We start from the raw sequence: 19,903 nt of genomic DNA on the forward strand, positions 1-19,903 counted from the left end.
AACTATGTTTAGATTTGCAGGGAATTATCTTTAAAAAAGCTCAATTCTCTCAGCCTCATGGTCAAATATGTAGAATAGCATGAGCTCTAAAATTGTGATTTGTTTTCTCTTTGCCCCATCTGTCCACTAGTTCAGTCTTTCTTTTTCCTTCTGTCTGTCTTTCTGCCTAAATATCCTTGTCACTGTTTAGAATGTTCGGTGTGACGTTGTAAATTGCCAATTAACAATGTAAGAAGTCTGCGAAGTTTGAAGAAAACCTCAGGAATGCTACCCCTGTCCCGCTCCATTTGTTTTTATTGAACTGGAATTGACATTTTAACAATCTGTGTGTGTGTGTGTGTGTGTGTGTGTGTGTGTGTGTGTGTGTGTGTGTGTGGTATAGGATTTTGACAGACAAGGGGGAAAACCTCTAGGAGAATTGAACACAGAAGAAGTCTGCCAGTGGTTCAGCAGTATTGGCCTTCAGAAAAGCCTCCAGTTCATCAGAGGTAACATCGTTTCATCATGTCCCTCCCTCTTCAGAACTCATTTATGTCTCTTCCCATGCTGACGTTGCCAATTGACTCACCTTTAAACACCTTTATTTGAACTGCTGATCAAATGATTCCAGTATTTACATCTCAGTAGGAAATCGATGCTAAATTAATGAGTACATATGTCTGATATTTTTTAAATCTCATAAAATGACAAACCCAAAACTAACTGCCTGTAGCTCAGGACCTGAAGCAAGGATATGCATTTTCTTGGTACCATTTGAAAGGAAACACTTTGAAGTTTGTGTAAATCTGAAAGGAGTGTAGGAGAATCAGGAAATTCAAATGTGCCTCGTGATTTATACTGAACAAAAATATAAACGCAACATGTAAAGTCTTGGTCTCGTGTTTCATGAGCTGAAATATCAAATCAAATGTATTTATAAAGCCCTTCTTACATCAGCTGATATATCAAAGTGCTGTACAGAAACCCAGCCTCAACCCCCAAACAGCAAGCAATGCAGGTGTAGAAGCACGTACAGGTGCACCTTGTGCTGGGGACAATAAAAGGCCACTCTAAAATGTGCAGTTTTGTTAAACAATGCAATGTCACAGTCTCAAGTTTTGAGGGCTCGTGCAATTGGCATACTGACTGCAGGAATGTACACCAGAGCTTGGAATGTTTCATTTCTCTACTATAAGCTGCCTCCAACGTTGTTGTAGAGAATTTGGCAGTACGTTCAACCAGCCTCACAACCGCAGACCTCGTGTAACCACGACAACCCAGGACCTCCACATCTGGCTACTTCACCTGAAGGATTGTCTGAGACTAGCCACCCAGACAGCTGATGAAACTGAGGAGTATTTCTGTCTGTAATAAATCCCTTTTGTGGGGAAAAAAATCATTCCGATTGGCTGTGCCTGGCTCCCCAGAGGTTGGGCCTGGCTCCCCAGAGGTTGGGCCTGGCTCCCCAGAGGTTGGGCCTGGCTCCCAAGTAAGGGGGCCGATGCCCTCCCAGGCCCAGCCATAGCTGCGCCCCTGCCCAGTCATTTGAAATCCATATATTATGGCCTAATGAATTGACTTAAATTGACTGATTTCCTTATATGAACTTTAACTCAGTAAAATCGTTGAAATTGTTGCATGTTGATTCTGTATATATATTTTTTAGTATAGATACATTGACTGAAAACCGGTCTCTTCTCTCCATGCAGCGTTAGGATATCCAGTCGAGTCATTAGGATCTCCCTCTCTCACTCAAACTCAAACACACCAGACAGAATATTACTACTCTATACAGTGGGGAGAACAAGTGTTTGATACACTGCCGATGTTGCAGGTTTTCCTACTTACAAAGCATGTAGAGGTCTGTAATTTTTTTTTAAATCATAGGTACACTTCAACTGTGAGGGACGGAATCTAAAACAAAAATCCAGAAAATCACATTGTATGATTTTTAAGTAATTAATTTGCATTTTATTGCATGACATAAGTATTTGATACATCAGAAAAGCAGAACTTAATATTTGGTGTATCCATAAGTCTCTACTGTATCCATAAGTCTCTCCTGTATCCATAAGTCTCTCCTGTATCCATGAGTCTCTACTGTATCCATGAGTCTCTACTGTATCCATGAGTCTCTACTGTATCCATGAGTCTCTCCTGTATCCATAAGTCTCTCCTGTATCCATAAGTCTCTCCTGTATCCATGAGTCTCTCCTGTATCCATGAGTCTCTACTGTATCCATGAGTCTCTACTGTATCCATAAGTCTCTACTGTAACAGGGGAATAGAACTTAACAACCCGGTCGCATTCCGCTTCGCTCCACAGGTAGTATCACATTTTCATTTAATTTCATTACAGTACAACGGTTTGATCGTAGCTAGCTACATAGCTAGCTACATAGCTAGCTACATAGCCGTCTTTGTATCAAAGATAATTGTGTAGTCTAGAGCGATTTTCTAGGTTAGCTAGCCAGCTATTGTCGTTCTTTTAACGCAAAGTAACGTAATCAACACTGCTAGCTAGCCAGCTAGCCCCCGAATAGCAGCACTGTAGAAACTATTACACTCAACGGAACGACTTGATTAGTGTAGTGTCAACAACGCAGCCACTGCCAGCTAGCCTACAAAGTCAACAACGCAGCCACTGCCAGCTAGCCTACTTCAGCAGTACTGTATCATTTTAATCATTTTAGTCAATAAGATTCTTGCTACGTAAGCTTAACTTTCTGAACATTCGAGACGTGTAGTCCACTTGTCATTCCAATCTCCTTTGCAATAGCGTAGCCTCTTCTGTAGCCTGTCAACTATGTGTCTGTCTATCCCTGTTCTCTCCTCTGCACAGACCATACAAACGCTCCACACCGCGTGGCCGCGGCCACCCTAATCTGGTGGTCCCAGCGCGCACGACCCACGTGGAGTTCCAGGTCTCCGGTAGCCTCTGGAACTGCCGATCTGCGGCCAACAAGGCAGAGTTCATCTCAGCCTATGCCTCCCTCCAGTCCCTCTACTTCTTGGCACTGACGGAAACATGGATCACCACAGATAACACTGCCACTCCTACTGCTCTCTCTTCGTCCGCCCACGTGTTCTCGCACACCCCGAGAGCTTCTGGTCAGCGGGGTGGTGGCACCGGGATCCTCATCTCTCCCAAGTGGTCATTCTCTCTTTCTCCCCTTACCCATCTGTCTATCGCCTCCTTTGAATTCCATGCTGTCACAGTTACCAGCCCTTTCAAGCTTAACATCCTTATCATTTATCGCCCTCCAGGTTCCCTCGGAGAGTTCATCAATGAGCTTGATGCCTTGATAAGCTCCTTTCCTGAGGACGGCTCACCTCTCACAGTTCTGGGCGACTTTAACCTCCCCACGTCTACCTTTGACTCATTCCTCTCTGCCTCCTTCTTTCCACTCCTCTCCTCTTTTGACCTCACCCTCTCATCTTCCCCCAATACTCACAAGGCAGGCAATACGCTCGACCTCATCTTTACTAGATGCTGTTCTTCCACTAACCTCATTGCAACTCCCCTCCAAGTCTCCGACCACTACCTTGTATCCTTTTCCCTCTCGCTCTCATCCAACACTTCCCACACTGCCCCTACTCGGATGGTATCGCGCCGTCCCAACCTTCGCTCTCTCTCCCCCGCTACTCTCTACTCCTCCATCCTATCATCTCTTCCCTCTGCTCAAACCTTCTCTAACCTATCTCCTGATTCTGCCTCCTCTCCTCCCTTTCTGCATCCTTTGACTCTCTATGCCCCCTATCCTCCAGGGCGGCTCGGTCCTCCCCTCCCGCTCCGTGGCTCGACGACTCATTGCGAGCTCACAGAACAGGGCTCCGGGCAGCCGAGCGGAAATGTAGAAAAACTCGCCTCCCTGCGGACCTGGCATCCTTTCGCTCCCTCCTCTCTACATTTTCCTCTTCTGTCTCTGCTGCTAAAGCCACTTTCTACCACTCTAAATTCCAAGCTTCTGCCTCTAACCCTAGGAAGCTCTTTGCCACCTTCTCCTCCCTCCTGAATCCCCCCTCCTCCCTCTCTGCAGATGACTTCGTCAACCATTTTGAAAAGAAGGTCGACGACATCCGATCCTCGTTTGCTAAGTCAAACGACACCGCTGGTTCTGCTCACACTGCCCTGCCCTGTGCTCTGACCTCTTTCTCCCCTCTCTCTCCAGATGAAATCTCGCGTCTTGTGACGGCCGGCCGCCCAACAACCTGCCCGCTTGACCCTATCCCCTCCTCTCTTCTCCAGACCATTTCCGGAGACCTTCTCCCTTACCTCACCTCGCTCATCAACTCATCCCTGACCGCTGGCTACGTCCCTTCCGTCTTCAAGAGAGCGAGAGTTGCACCCCTTCTGAAAACCTACACTCGATCCCTCCGATGTCAACAACTACAGACCAGTATCCCTTCTTTCTTTTCTCTCCAAAACTCTTGAACGTGCCGTCCTTGGCCAGCTCTCCCGCTATCGCTCTCAGAATGACCTTCTTGATCCAAATCAGTCAGGTTTCAAGACTAGTCACTCAACTGAGACTGCTCTTCTCTGTATCACGGAGGCGCTCCGCACCGCTAAAGCTAACTCTCTCTCCTCTGCTCTCATCCTTCTAGACCTATCGGCTGCCTTCGATACTGTGAACCATCAGATCCTCCTCTCCACCCTCTCCGAGTTGGGCATCTCCGGCGTGGCCCACGCTTGGATTGCGTCCTACCTGACAGGTCGCTCCTACCAGGTGGCGTGGCGAGAATCTGTCTCCTCACCACGCGCTCTCACCACTGGTGTCCCCCAGGGCTCTGTTCTAGGCCCTCTCCTATTCTCGCTATACACCAAGTCACTTGGCTCTGTCATAACCTCACATGGTCTCTCCTATCATTGCTATGCAGACGACACACAATTAATCTTCTCCTTTCCCCCTTCTGATGACCAGGTGGCGAATCGCATCTCTTCATGTCTGGCAGACATATCAGTGTGGATGACGGATCACCACCTCAAGCTGAACCTCGGCAAGACGGAGCTGCTCTTCCTCCCGGGGAAGGACTGCCCGTTCATGATCTCGCCATCACGGTTGACAACTCCATTGTGTCCTCCTCCCAGAACGCTAAGAACCTTGGCGTGATCCTGGACAACACCCTGTCGTTCTCAACTAACATCAAGGCGGTGGCCCGTTCCAGTAGGTTCATGCTCTACAACATCCGCAGAGTACGACCCTGCCTCACACAGGAAGCGGCGCAGGTCCTAATCCAGGCACTTGTCATCTCCCGTCTGGATTACTGCAACTCGCTGTTGGCTGGCCTCCCTGCCTGTGCCATTAAACCCCTACAACTCATACAGAACGCCGCAGCCCGTCTGGTGTTCAACCTTCCCAAGTTCTCTCACGTCACCCCGCTCCTCCGCTCTCTCCACTGGCTTCCAGTTGAAGCTCGCATCCGCTACAAGACCATGGTGCTTGCCTACGGAGCTGTGAGGGGAACGGCACCTCAGTACCTCCAGGCTCTGATCAGGCCCTACACCCAAACAAGGGCACTGCGTTCATCCACATTTACATTACATTTAAGTCATTTAGCAGACGCTCTTATCCAGAGCGACTTACAAATTGGTGCATACACCTTATGACAACCAGTGGAACAGCCACTTGCATCTAAATCTTGTTGGGGGAGAAGGATTACCTACCCTTACTTACCCTATCCTAGGTATTCCTTGAAGAGGTGGGGTTTCAGGTGTCTCCGGAAGGTGGTGATTGACTCCGCTGTCCTGGCGTCGTGAGGGAGTTTGTTCCACCATTGGGGGCCAGAGCAGCGAACAGTTTTGACTGGGCTGAGCGGGAACTGTACTTCCTCAGTGGTAGGGAGGCGAGCAGGCCAGAGGTGGATGAACGGAGTGCCCTTGTTTGGGTGTAGGGCCTGATCAGAGCCTGGAGGTACTGAGGTGCCGTTCCCCTCACAGCTCCGTAGGCGAGCACCATGGTCTTGTAGCGGATGCGAGCTTCAACTGGAAGCCAGTGGAGAGAGCGGAGGAGCGGGGTGACGTGAGAGAACTTGGGAAGGTTGAACACCAGACGGGCTGCGGCGTTCTGGATGAGTTGTAGGGGTTTAATGGCACAGGCAGGGAGCCCAGCCAACAGCGAGTTGCAGTAATCAAGACGGGAGATGACAAGTGCCTGGATTAGGACCTGCGCCGCTTCCTGTGTGAGGCAGGGTCGTACTCTGCGGATGTTGTAGAGCATGAACCTACAGGAACGGGACACCGCCTTGATGTTAGTTGAGAACGTCAGGGTGTTGTCCAGGATCACGCCAAGGTTCTTAGCGCTCTGGGAGGAGGACACAATGGAGTTGTCAACCGTGATGGCGAGATCATGGAACGGGCAGTCCTTCCCCGGGAGGAAGAGGAGCTCCGTCTTGCTGAGGTTCAGCTTGAGGTGGTGATCCGTCATCCACACTGATATGTCTGCCAGACATGCAGAGATGCGATTCGCCACCTGGTCATCAGAAGGGGGAAAGGAGAAGATTAATTGTGTGTCGTCTGCATAGCAATGATAGGAGAGACCATGTGAGGTTATGACAGAGCCAAGTGACTTGGTGTATAGCGAGAATAAGAGAGGGCCTAGAACAGAGCCCTGGGGGACACCAGTGGTGAGAGCGCGTGGTGAGGAGACAGATTCTCGCCACGCCACCTGGTAGGAGCGACCTGTCAGGTAGGACGCAATCCAAGCGTGGGCCGCGCCGGGAGATGCCCAACTCGGAGAGGGTGGAGAGGAGGATCTGATGGTTCACAGTATCGAAGGCAGCCGATAGGTCTAGAAGGATGAGAGCAGAGGAGAGAGAGTTAGCTTTAGCAGTGCGGAGCGCCTCCGTGATACAGAGAAGAGCAGTCTCAGTTGAATGACTAGTCTTGAAACCTGACTGATTTGGATCAAGAAGGTCATTCTGAGAGAGATAGCGGTAGAGCTGGCCAAGGACGGCACGCTCAAGAGTTTTGGAGAGAAAAGAGAGAAGGGATACTGGTCTGTAGTTGTTGACATCGGAGGGATCGAGTGTAGGTTTTTTCAGAAGGGGGTGCAACTCTCGCTCTCTTGAAGACGGGAGGGACGTAGCCAGCGGTCAGGGATGAGTTGATGAGCGAGGTGAGGTAAGGGAGAAGGTCTCCGGAAATGGTCTGGAGAAGAGAGGAGGGGATAGGGTCAAGCGGGCAGGTTGTTGGGCGGCCGGCCGTCACAAGACGCGAGATTTCATCTGGAGAGAGAGGGGAGAAAGAGGTCAGAGCATAGGGTAGGGCAGTGTGAGCAGAACCAGCGGTGTCGTTTGACTTAGCAAACGAGGATCGGATGTCATCGACCTTCTTTTCAAAATGGTTGACGAAGTCATCTGCAGAGAGGGAGGAGGGAGGGGGGAAGGATTCAGGAGGGAGGAGAAGGTGGCAAAGAGCTTCCTAGGGTTAGAGGCAGATGCTTGGAACTTAGAATGGTAGAAAGTGGCTTTAGCAGCAGAGACAGAGGAGGAAAATGTAGAGAGGAGGGAGTGAAAGGATGCCAGGTCCGCAGGGAGGCGAGTTTTCCTCCATTTCCGCTCGGCTGCCCGGAGCCCTGTTCTGTGAGCTCGCAATGAGTCGTCGAGCCACGGAGCGGGAGGGGAGGACCGAGCCGGCCTGGAGGATAGGGGACATAGGGAGTCAAAGGATGCAGTAAGGGAGGAGAGGAGGGTTGAGGAGGCAGAATCAGGAGATAGGTTGGAGAAAGTTTGAGCAGAGGGAAGAGAAGATAGGATGGAAGAGGAGAGAGTAGCGGGGAGAGAGAGCGAAGGTTGGGACGGCGCGATACCATCCGAGTAGGGGCAGTGTGGGAAGTGTTGGATGAGAGCGAGAGGGAAAAGGATACAAGGTAGTGGTCGGAGACTTGGAGGGGAGTTGCAATGAGGTTAGTGGAAGAACAGCATCTAGTAAAGATGAGGTCAAGCGTATTGCCTGCCTTGTGAGTAGGGGGAAGGTGAGAGGGTGAGGTCAAAAGAGGAGAGGAGTGGAAAGAAGGAGGCAGAGAGGAATGAGTCAAAGGTAGACGTGGGGAGGTTAAAGTCGCCCAGAACTGTGAGAGGTGAGCCGTCCTCAGGAAAGGAGCTTATCAAGGCATCAAGCTCATTGATGAACTCTCCAAGGGAACCTGGAGGGCGATAAATGATAAGGATGTTAAGCTTGAAAGGGCTGGTAACTGTGACAGCATGGAATTCAAAGGAGGCAATAGACAGATGGGTAAGGGGAGAAAGAGAGAAAGACCACTTGGGAGAGATGAGGATCCCGGTGCCACCACCCCGCTGACCAGAAGCTCTCGGGTGTGCGAGAACACGTGGGCGGACGAGGAGAGAGCAGTAGGAGTAGCAGTGTTATCTGTGGTGATCCATGTTTCCGTCAGTGCCAAGAAGTCAAGGGACTGGAGGGAGGCATAGGCTGAGATGAACTCTGCCTTGTTGGCCGCAGATTGGCAGTTCCAGAGGCTACCGGAGACCTGGAACTCCACGTGGGTCGTACGCGCTGGGACCACCAGGTTAGGGTGGTCGCGGCCACGCGGTGTGGAGCGTTTGTATGGTCTGTGCAGAGAGGAGAGAACAGGGATAGACAGACACATAGTTGACAGGCTACAGAAAAGGCTACGCTAATGCAAGGAAATTGAATGACAAGCGGACTACACGTCTCGAATGTTCATTAAGTTAGGCTTACGTAGCAAGAATCTTATTGACTAAAATGATTAAAATGATACAGTACTGCTAAAGTAGGCTAGCTGGCAGTAGCTGCGTTGTTGACACTACACTAATCAAGTCGTTCCGTTGAGTGTAATAATTTCTACAGTGCTGCTATTCGGGGGCTAGCTGGCTAGCTAGCAGTGTTGTTTACGTTACGTTGAGTTAAAAGAACGACAATAGCTGGCTAGCGAACCTCAGTGAATTAAGATAATCACTCCAAGGCTACACACACTAAACTACACAATTATCTTGGAAACAAAGACAGCTATGTAGCTAGCTAACACTGAACTAATCAAGTCGTACAGTTGAGTGAATAGCACTACAGTGATGCTAATCTGTGTGCGTTAGCTAGCGTTGCTAGCTCCTGGGCGAATAGCAGTGAAGGCTACGTTAGGGCGACGAAATACGAAATACGATAATTATGCAATTATCTCTGATACAAGGACGGCTATGTAGCTAGCTAAGAAGAATGGCTAAGATTATGTAGCTAGCTAACAGTAAACTAATCAAGTCGTACAGTTGAGTGAATAGCACTACAGTGATGCTAATCTGTGTGCGTTAGCTAATCTGTGTGCGTTAGCTAGCGTTAGCTAGCTCCTGGGCGAATAGCAGTGAAGGCTACGTTAGGGCAACGAAATACGATAATTATGCAATTATCTCTGATACAAGGACGGCTATGTAGCTAGCTAAGAAGAATTGCTAAGATTAGACAAATCAACCGTTGTACTATAATGAAATGTAATCCACCTCTGGCCTGCTCGCCTCCCTACCACTGAGGAAGTACAGTTCCCGCTCAGCCCAGTCAAAACTGTTCGCTGCTCTGGCCCCCTAATGGTGGAACAAACTCCCTCACGACGCCAGGACAGCGGAGTCAATCACCACCTTCCGGAGACACCTGAAACCCCACCTCTTTAAGGAATACCTAGGATAGGATAAGTAATCCTTCTCACCCCCCCTCCCTTTTAAGATTTAGATGTACTATTGTAAAGTGACTGTTCCACTGGATGTCATAAGGTGAATCCACCAATTTGTAAGTCGCTCTGGATAAGAGTGTCTGCTAAATGACTTAAATGTAAATGTAAAATGTATCCATAAGTCTCTCTGTATCCATAAGTCTCTACTGTATCCATAAGTCTCTACTGTATCCATAAGTCTCTTCTGTATCCATAAGTCTCTACTGTATCCATAAGTCTCTACTGCATCCATAAGTCTCTCTGTATCCATAAGTCTCTCTGCATCCATAAGTCTCTCTGTATCCATAAGTCTCTCTGTATCCATAAGTCTCTACTGTATCCATAAGGTTTTTTTAAACGGGTATTTTTCAATCCAGATGCCCGGATATTTGTAGGCGGGAACGTGATCGTTGGGAGAACCAACCAAATATATAGTCAATTGCAGCTCTTGAGGTCAATGTACCCAGAGGAGGACAGAAGCCAGCTGTCCTCCGGCTACACCATGGTGCTACCCTACAGAGTGCTGCTGAGGCTACTGTAGACCATGGTGCTACCCTACAGAGTGCTGCTGAGGCTACTGTAGACCATGGTGCTACCCTACAGAGTGCTGCTGAGGCTACTGTAGACCATGGTGCTACCCTACAGAGTGCTGCTGAGGCTACTGTAGACCATGGTGCTACCCTACAGAGTGCTGCTGAGGCTACTGTAGACCATGGTGCTACCCTACAGAGTGCTGCTGAGGCTACTGTAGACCATGGTGCTACCCTACAGAGTGCTGCTGAGGCTACTGTAGACCATGGTGCTACCCTACAGAGTGCTGCTGAGGCTACTGTAGACCATGGTGCTACCCTACAGAGTGCTGTTGAGGCTACTGTAGACCATGGTGCTACCCTACAGAGTGCTGTTGAGGCTACTGTAGACCATGGTGCTACCCTACAGAGTGCTGCTGAGGTTACTGTAGACCATGGTGCTACACTACAGAGTGCTGCTGAGGCTACTGTAGACCATGGTGCTACCCTACAGAGTGCTGCTGAGGCTACTGTAGACCATGGTGCTACCCTACAGAGTGCTGCTGAGGCTACTGTAGACCATGGTGCTACCCTACAGAGTGCTGCTGAGGCTACTGTAGACCATGGTGCTACCCTACAGAGTGCTGCTGAGGCTACTGTAGACCATGGTGCTACCCTACAGAGTGCTGCTGAGGCTACTGTAGACCATGGTGCTACCCTACAGAGTGCTGCTGAGGCTACTGTAGACCATGGTGCTACCCTACAGAGTGCTGCTGAGGCTACTGTAGACCATGGTGCTACCCTACAGAGTGCTGCTGAGGCTACTGTAGACCATGGTGCTACCCTACAGAGTGCTGCTGAGGCTACTGTAGACCATGGTGCTACCCTACAGAGTGCTGCTGAGGCTACTGTAGACCATGGTGCTACCCTACAGAGTGCTGCTGAGGCTACTGTAGACCATGGTGCTACCCTACAGAGTGCTGCTGAGGCTACTGTAGACCATGGTGCTACCCTACAGAGTGCTGCTGAGGCTACTGTAGACCATGGTGCTACCCTACAGAGTGCTGCTGAGGCTACTGTAGACCATGGTGCTACCCTACAGAGTGCTGCTGAGGCTACTGTAGACCATGGTGCTACCCTACAGAGTGCTGCTGAGGCTACTGTAGACCATGGTGCTACCCTACAGAGTGCTGCTGAGGTTACTGTAGACCATGGTGCTACCCTACAGAGTGCTGCTGAGGCTACTGTAGACCATGGTGCTACCCTACAGAGTGCTGCTGAGGCTACTGTAGACCCATGGTGCTACCCTACAGAGTGCTGCTGAGGCTACTGTAGACCATGGTGCTACCCTACAGAGTGCTGCTGAGGCTACTGTAGACCATGGTGCTACCCTACAGAGTGCTGCTGAGGCTACTGTAGACCATGGTGCTACCCTACAGAGTGCTGCTGAGGCTACTGTAGACCCATGGTGCTACCCTACAGAGTGCTGCTGAGGCTACTGTTGACCTTCACTGCAAAACAGTGTGTTTTAATCAATTATTTGGTGACGTGAATATATTTAGTTAGGATAACTTTTTTACGTTTCACTATTTTAAAAAAAAGAAATAAATAATTTCACTAAGTAGGATGGTCCTCCCTTTTCCTTCTCTAAGGAGCCTCCATTGGTGTCCTAAAGCATTCCAATTAAATGTTCTATCGAAAAAGGACAGCAGCTGAGAAATGACCGAGAGTTCAGAACATTTTTTTGCTAAACATTAACGTTTTAATTATTAACGATCGCAGAGATCGCCACCTTTTGTGGAGCGGGAGAACAAGGGCCGCCTTTCTACACCTTGGGAATAATACCCAAGAAAATGGATCAATTTAAAATATGAGTCAAGCGCTCCACAATCAGAGGTGCAGCAAACCATAGAAGAAACGGGTCAAGCATATCTGGACGTTAAAACATCAATGATAATCAGAGCATCCAGAAGTTCCCTAGTAGTGACTTGACGAAGACAGAACAGTGGGACACCATTTACAGAAGCTGGCAAGTCTGTGATTGAACAGGGGTGAGCAGTCTGTGATTGAACAGGGGTGAACAGTCTGTGATTGAACAGGGGTGAGCAGTCTGTGATTGAACAGGGGTGAGCAGTCTGTGATTGAACAGGGGTGAGCAGTCTGTGATTGAGCAGGGGTGAGCAGTCTGTGATTGAACAGGGGTGAGCAGTCTGTGATTGAACAGGGGTGAGCAGTCTGTGATTGAACAGAGGTGAGCAGTCTGTGATTGAACAGGGGTGAGCAGTCTGTGATTGAACAGGGGTGAGCAGTCTGTGATTGAACAGGGGTGAGCAGTCTGTGATTGAGCAGGGGTGAGCAGTCTGTGATTGAGCAGGGGTGAGCAGTCTGTGATTGAGCAGGGGTGAGCAGTCTGTGATTGAGCAGGGGTGAGCAGTCTGTGATTGAGCAGGGGTGAGCAGTCTGTGATTGAGCAGGGGTGAGCAGTCTGTTATTGAGCAGGGGTGAGCAGTCTGTGATTGAACAGGGGTGAGCAGTCTGTGATTGAACAGGGGTGAGCAGTCTGTGATTGAACAGGGGTGAGCAGTCTGTGATTGAACAGGGGTGAGCAGTCTGTGATTGAGCAGGGGTGAGCAGTCTGTGATTGAGCAGGGGTGAGCAGTCTGTGATTGAACAGGGGTGAGCAGTCTGTGATTGAACAGGGGTGAGCAGTCTGTTATTGAACAGGGGTGAGCAGTCTGTTATTGAACAGGGGTGAGCAGTCTGTTATTGAACAGGGGTGAGCAGTCTGATTGAGCAGGGGTGAGCAGTCTGCGATTGAGCAGGGGTGAGCAGTCTGCGATTGAGCAGGGGTGAGCAGTCTGCGATTGAGCAGGGGTGAGCAGTCTGCGATTGAGCAGGGGTGAGCAGTCTGTTATTGAACAGGGGTGAGCAGTCTGTTATTGAACAGGGGTGAGCAGTCTGATTGAACAGGGGTGAGCAGTCTGATTGAACAGGGGTGAGCAGTCTGTGATTGAACAGGGGTGAGCAGTCTGTGATTGAACAGGGGTGAGCAGTCTGTGATTGAACAGGGGTGAGCAGTCTGATTGAGCAGGGGTGAGCAGTCTGCGATTGAGCAGGGGTGAGCAGTCTGCGATTGAGCAGGGGTGAGCAGTCTGCGATTGAGCAGGGGTGAGCAGTCTGCGATTGAGCAGGGGTGAGCAGTCTGCGATTGAGCAGGGGTGAGCAGTCTGCGATTGAGCAGGGGTGAGCAGTCTGCTATTGAACAGGGGTGAGCAGTCTGTGATTGAACAGGGGTGAGCAGTCTGTGATTGAGCAGGGGTGAGCAGTCTGTGATTGAGCAGGGGTGAGCAGTCTGTGATTGAGCAGGGGTGAGCAGTCTGTGATTGAGCAGGGGTGAGCAGTCTGTGATTGAGCAGGGGTGAGCAGTCTGTGATTGAGCAGGGGTGAGCAGTCTGTGATTGAGCAGGGGTGAGCAGTCTGTGATTGAGCAGGGGTGAGCAGTCTGTTATTGAGCAGGGGTGAGCAGTCTGTGATTGAACAGGGGTGAGCAGTCTGTGATTGAACAGGGGTGAGCAGTCTGTGATTGAACAGGGGTGAGCAGTCTGTGATTGAGCAGGGGTGAGCAGTCTGTGATTGAGCAGGGGTGAGCAGTCTGCGATTGAACAGGGGTGAGCAGTCTGCGATTGAACAGGGGTGAGCAGTCTGCGATTGAGCAGGGGTGAGCAGTCTGCGATTGAGCAGGGGTGAGCAGTCTGCGATTGAGCAGGGGTGAGCAGTCTGCGATTGAGCAGGGGTGAGCAGTCTGCGATTGAGCAGGGGTGAGCAGTCTGCTATTGAACAGGGGTGAGCAGTCTGTTATTGAACAGGGGTGAGAAGTCTGTGATTGAACAGGGGTGAGCAGTCTGTGATTGAACAGGGGTGAGCAGTCTGTGATTGAACAGGGGTGAGCAGTCTGTGATTGAACAGGGGTGAGCAGTCTGTGATTGAACAGGGGTGAGCAGTCTGTGATTGAACAGGGGTGAGCAGTCTGTGATTGAACAGGGGTGAGCAGTCTGTGATTGAACAGGGGTGAGCAGTCTGTGATTGAACAGGGGTGAGCAGTCTGTTATTGAACAGGGGTGAGCAGTCTGTGATTGAACAGGGGTGAGCAGTCTGTTATTGAACAGGGGTGAGCAGTCTGTTGATTGAACAGGGGTGAGCAGTCTGTGATTGAACAGGGTTGAGCAGTCTGTTATTGAACAGGGGTGAGCAGTCTGTTATTGAACAGGGGTGAGCAGTCTGTGATTGAACAGGGGTGAGCAGTCTGTGATTGAGCAGGGGTGAGCAGTCTGTTATTGAACAGGGGTGAGCAGTCTGTTATTGAACAGGGGTGAGCAGTCTGTTATTGAACAGGGGTGAGCAGTCTGTTAACAGGGGTGAACAGGGGAACAGGGGTGAGCAGTCTGTTATTGAACAGGGGTGAGCAGTCTGTTATTGAGCAGGGGTGAGCAGTCTGCGATTGAGCAGGGGTGAGCAGTCTGCGATTGAGCAGGGGTGAGCAGTCTGCGATTGAGCAGGGGTGAGCAGTCTGTTATTGAACAGGGGTGAGCAGTCTGTTATTGAACAGAGGTGAGCAGTCTGTGATTGAACAGGGGTGAGCAGTCTGTGATTGAACAGGGGTGAGCAGTCTGATTGAACAGGGGTGAGCAGTCTGATTGAACAGGGGTGAGCAGTCTGTTATTGAACAGGGGTGAGCAGTCTGTTATTGAACAGGGGTGAGCAGTCTGTGATTGAGCAGGGGTGAGCAGTCTGTGATTGAACAGGGGTGAGCAGTCTGCGATTGAGCAGGGGTGAGCAGTCTGCGATTGAGCAGGGGTGAGCAGTCTGCGATTGAGCAGGGGTGAGCAGTCTGCTATTGAACAGGGGTGAGCAGTCTGTGATTGAACAGGGGTGAGCAGTCTGATTGAACAGGGGTGAGCAGTCTGTGATTGAACAGGGGTGAGCAGTCTGTGATTGAACAGGGGTGAGCAGTCTGTGATTGAACAGGGGTGAGCAGTCTGTGATTGAACAGGGGTGAGCAGTCTGTGATTGAACAGGGGTGAGCAGTCTGTGATTGAACAGGGGTGAGCAGTCTGTTATTGAACAGGGGTGAGCAGTCTGTTATTGAACAGGGGTGAGCAGTCTGCGATTGAGCAGGGGTGAGCAGTCTGCGATTGAGCAGGGGTGAGCAGTCTGCGATTGAGCAGGGGTGAGCAGTCTGCGATTGAGCAGGGGTGAGCAGTCTGCGATTGAGGGGTGAGCAGTCTGGATTGTGAGCAGTCTGCGATTGAGCAGGGGTGAGCAGTCTGCTATTGAACAGGGGTGAGCAGTCTGTGATTGAACAGGGGTGAGCAGTCTGTGATTGAGCAGGGGTGAGCAGTCTGTGATTGAGCAGGGGTGAGCAGTCTGTGATTGAGCAGGGGTGAGCAGTCTGTGATTGAGCAGGGGTGAGCAGTCTGTGATTGAGCAGGGGTGAGCAGTCTGTGATTGAGCAGGGGTGAGCAGTCTGTGATTGAGCAGGGGTGAGCAGTCTGTGATTGAGCAGGGGTGAGCAGTCTGTGATTGAGCAGGGGTGAGCAGTCTGTGATTGAGCAGGGGTGAGCAGTCTGTGATTGAGCAGGGGTGAGCAGTCTGTGATTGAGCAGGGGTGAGCAGTCTGTTATTGAGCAGGGGTGAGCAGTCTGTGATTGAACAGGGGTGAGCAGTCTGTGATTGAACAGGGGTGAGCAGTCTGTGATTGAACAGGGGTGAGCAGTCTGTGATTGAGCAGGGGTGAGCAGTCTGTGATTGAGCAGGGGTGAGCAGTCTGTGATTGAACAGGGGTGAGCAGTCTGTGATTGAACAGGGGTGAGCAGTCTGATTGAACAGGGGTGAGCAGTCTGCGATTGAGCAGGGGTGAGCAGTCTGCGATTGAGCAGGGGTGAGCAGTCTGCGATTGAGCAGGGGTGAGCAGTCTGCGATTGAGCAGGGGTGAGCAGTCTGCGATTGAGCAGGGGTGAGCAGTCTGCTATTGAACAGGGGTGAGCAGTCTGTTATTGAACAGAGGTGAGCAGTCTGTGATTGAACAGGGGTGAGCAGTCTGTGATTGAACAGGGGTGAGCAGTCTGATTGAACAGGGGTGAGCAGTCTGTGATTGAACAGGGGTGAGCAGTCTGTGATTGAACAGGGGTGAGCAGTCTGTGATTGAACAGGGGTGAGCAGTCTGTTATTGAACAGGGGTGAGCAGTCTGTGATTGAACAGGGGTGAGCAGTCTGTGATTGAACAGGGGTGAGCAGTCTGTGATTGAACAGGGGTGAGCAGTCTGTGATTGAACAGGGGTGAGCAGTCTGTGATTGAACAGGGGTGAGCAGTCTGTTATTGAACAGGGGTGAGCAGTCTGTGATTGAACAGGGGTGAGCAGTCTGTGATTGAACAGGGGTGAGCAGTCTGTGATTGAACAGGGGTGAGCAGTCTGTGATTGAACAGGGGTGAGCAGTCTGTTATTGAACAGGGGTGAGCAGTCTGTTATTGAACAGGGGTGAGCAGTCTGCGATTGAGCAGGGGTGAGCAGTCTGCGATTGAGCAGGGGTGAGCAGTCTGCGATTGAGCAGGGGTGAGCAGTCTGTTATTGAACAGGGGTGAGCAGTCTGTTATTGAACAGGGGTGAGCAGTCTGTGATTGAACAGGGGTGAGCAGTCTGATTGAACAGGGGTGAGCAGTCTGTGATTGAACAGGGGTGAGCAGTCTGTTATTGAACAGGGGTGAGCAGTCTGCTATTGAACAGGGGTGAGCAGTCTGCGATTGAGCAGGGGTGAGCAGTCTGCGATTGAGCAGGGGTGAGCAGTCTGCGATTGAGCAGGGGTGAGCAGTCTGCGATTGAGCAGGGGTGAGCAGTCTGTGATTGAACAGGGGTGAGCAGTCTGTGATTGAACAGGGGTGAGCAGTCTGTGATTGAACAGGGGTGAGCAGTCTGTGATTGAGCAGGGGTGAGCAGTCTGTGATTGAGCAGGGGTGAGCAGTCTGTGATTGAGCAGGGGTGAGCAGTCTGTGATTGAGCAGGGGTGAGCAGTCTGTGATTGAGCAGGGGTGAGCAGTCTGTGATTGAGCAGGGGTGAGCAGTCTGTGATTGAGCAGGGGTGAGCAGTCTGTGATTGAGCAGGGGTGAGCAGTCTGTTATTGAGCAGGGGTGAGCAGTCTGTTATTGAGCAGGGGTGAGCAGTCTGTTATTGAACAGGGGTGAGCAGTCTGTGATTGAACAGGGGTGAGCAGTCTGTGATTGAACAGGGGTGAGCAGTCTGTGATTGAGCAGGGGTGAGCAGTCTGTGATTGAGCAGGGGTGAGCAGTCTGTGATTGAACAGGGGTGAGCAGTCTGTGATTGAACAGGGGTGAGCAGTCTGTTATTGAACAGGGGTGAGCAGTCTGTTATTGAACAGGGGTGAGCAGTCTGTTATTGAACAGGGGTGAGCAGTCTGCGATTGAGCAGGGGTGAGCAGTCTGCGATTGAGCAGGGGTGAGCAGTCTGCGATTGAGCAGGGGTGAGCAGTCTGTTATTGAACAGGGGTGAGCAGTCTGTTATTGAACAGGGGTGAGCAGTCTGTGATTGAACAGGGGTGAGCAGTCTGATTGAACAGGGGTGAGCAGTCTGTGATTGAACAGGGGTGAGCAGTCTGTGATTGAACAGGGGTGAGCAGTCTGTTATTGAACAGGGGTGAGCAGTCTGTTATTGAACAGGGGTGAGCAGTCTGATTGAGCAGGGGTGAGCAGTCTGCGATTGAGCAGGGGTGAGCAGTCTGCGATTGAGCAGGGGTGAGCAGTCTGCGATTGAGCAGGGGTGAGCAGTCTGCGATTGAGCAGGGGTGAGCAGTCTGCTATTGAACAGGGGTGAGCAGTCTGCGATTGAACAGGGGTGAGCAGTCTGCGATTGAGCAGGGGTGAGCAGTCTGCGATTGAGCAGGGGTGAGCAGTCTGTGATTGAGCAGGGGTGAGCAGTCTGTGATTGAGCAGGGGTGAGCAGTCTGTGATTGAGCAGGGGTGAGCAGTCTGTGATTGAGCAGGGGTGAGCAGTCTGATTGAGCAGTCTGTGATTGAGCAGGGGTGAGCAGTCTGTGATTGAGCAGGGGTGAGCAGTCTGTTATTGAGCAGGGGTGAGCAGTCTGTGATTGAACAGGGGTGAGCAGTCTGTGATTGAACAGGGGTGAGCAGTCTGTGATTGAACAGGGGTGAGCAGTCTGTGATTGAACAGGGGTGAGCAGTCTGTTATTGAACAGGGGTGAGCAGTCTGTTATTGAACAGGGGTGAGCAGTCTGTGATTGAACAGGGGTGAGCAGTCTGATTGAACAGAGGTGAGCAGTCTGCGATTGAGCAGGGGTGAGCAGTCTGCGATTGAGCAGGGGTGAGCAGTCTGCGATTGAGCAGGGGTGAGCAGTCTGCTATTGAACAGGGGTGAGCAGTCTGTTATTGAACAGAGGTGAGCAGTCTGTGATTGAACAGGGGTGAGCAGTCTGTGATTGAACAGGGGTGAGCAGTCTGATTGAACAGGGGTGAGCAGTCTGTGATTGAACAGGGGTGAGCAGTCTGTGATTGAACAGGGGTGAGCAGTCTGTGATTGAACAGGGGTGAGCAGTCTGTTATTGAACAGGGGTGAGCAGTCTGTGATTGAACAGGGGTGAGCAGTCTGTGATTGAACAGGGGTGAGCAGTCTGTGATTGAACAGGGTTGAGCAGTCTGTTATTGAACAGGGGTGAGCAGTCTGTTATTGAACAGGGGTGAGCAGTCTGTGATTGAACAGGGGTGAGCAGTCTGTGATTGAACAGGGGTGAGCAGTCTGTGATTGAACAGGGGTGAGCAGTCTGTGATTGAACAGGGGTGAGCAGTCTGTGATTGAACAGGGTTGAGCAGTCTGTTATTGAACAGGGGTGAGCAGTCTGTTATTGAACAGGGGTGAGCAGTCTGTGATTGAGCAGGGGTGAGCAGTCTGTGATTGAACAGGGGTGAGCAGTCTGTGATTGAACAGGGGTGAGCAGTCTGTTATTGAACAGGGGTGAGCAGTCTGTTATTGAACAGGGGTGAGCAGTCTGTTATTGAACAGGGGTGAGCAGTCTGATTGAGCAGGGGTGAGCAGTCTGCGATTGAGCAGGGGTGAGCAGTCTGCGATTGAGCAGGGGTGAGCAGTCTGCGATTGAGCAGGGGTGAGCAGTCTGCGATTGAGCAGGGGTGAGCAGTCTGTTATTGAACAGGGGTGAGCAGTCTGTTATTGAACAGGGGTGAGCAGTCTGTTATTGAACAGGGGTGAGCAGTCTGTGATTGAACAGGGGTGAGCAGTCTGTGATTGAACAGGGGTGAGCAGTCTGATTGAACAGGGGTGAGCAGTCTGTGATTGAACAGGGGTGAGCAGTCTGTTATTGAACAGGGGTGAGCAGTCTGCGATTGAGCAGGGGTGAGCAGTCTGCGATTGAGCAGGGGTGAGCAGTCTGCGATTGAGCAGGGGTGAGCAGTCTGCGATTGAGCAGGGGTGAGCAGTCTGCGATTGAGCAGGGGTGAGCAGTCTGCGATTGAACAGGGGTGAGCAGTCTGCGATTGAACAGGGGTGAGCAGTCTGTGATTGAGCAGGGGTGAGCAGTCTGTGATTGAGCAGGGGTGAGCAGTCTGTGATTGAGCAGGGGTGAGCAGTCTGTGATTGAGCAGGGGTGAGCAGTCTGTGATTGAGCAGGGGTGAGCAGTCTGTGATTGAGCAGGGGTGAGC

The 19,903-nt window shown here is 51.0% G+C and overlaps 1 protein-coding gene across 1 annotated transcript in view; it reads left to right on the top strand.

The window, feature by feature from the left end:
• Nucleotides 1-19,903, top strand: part of LOC118379281 (uncharacterized) — a 57,925-nt gene that overhangs the window by 16,255 nt on the left and 21,767 nt on the right. Inside the window, exon 4 of the mRNA XM_052477451.1 lies at nucleotides 383-488. Coding sequence (XP_052333411.1) covers nucleotides 383-488 — 106 coding nt within the window. The remainder of the gene's footprint in view (nucleotides 1-382; nucleotides 489-19,903) is intronic.

This window comes from Oncorhynchus keta, chromosome 24, assembly GCF_023373465.1.
Source record: "Oncorhynchus keta strain PuntledgeMale-10-30-2019 chromosome 24, Oket_V2, whole genome shotgun sequence".
NCBI classification, from domain to species: domain Eukaryota; kingdom Metazoa; phylum Chordata; class Actinopteri; order Salmoniformes; family Salmonidae; genus Oncorhynchus; species Oncorhynchus keta.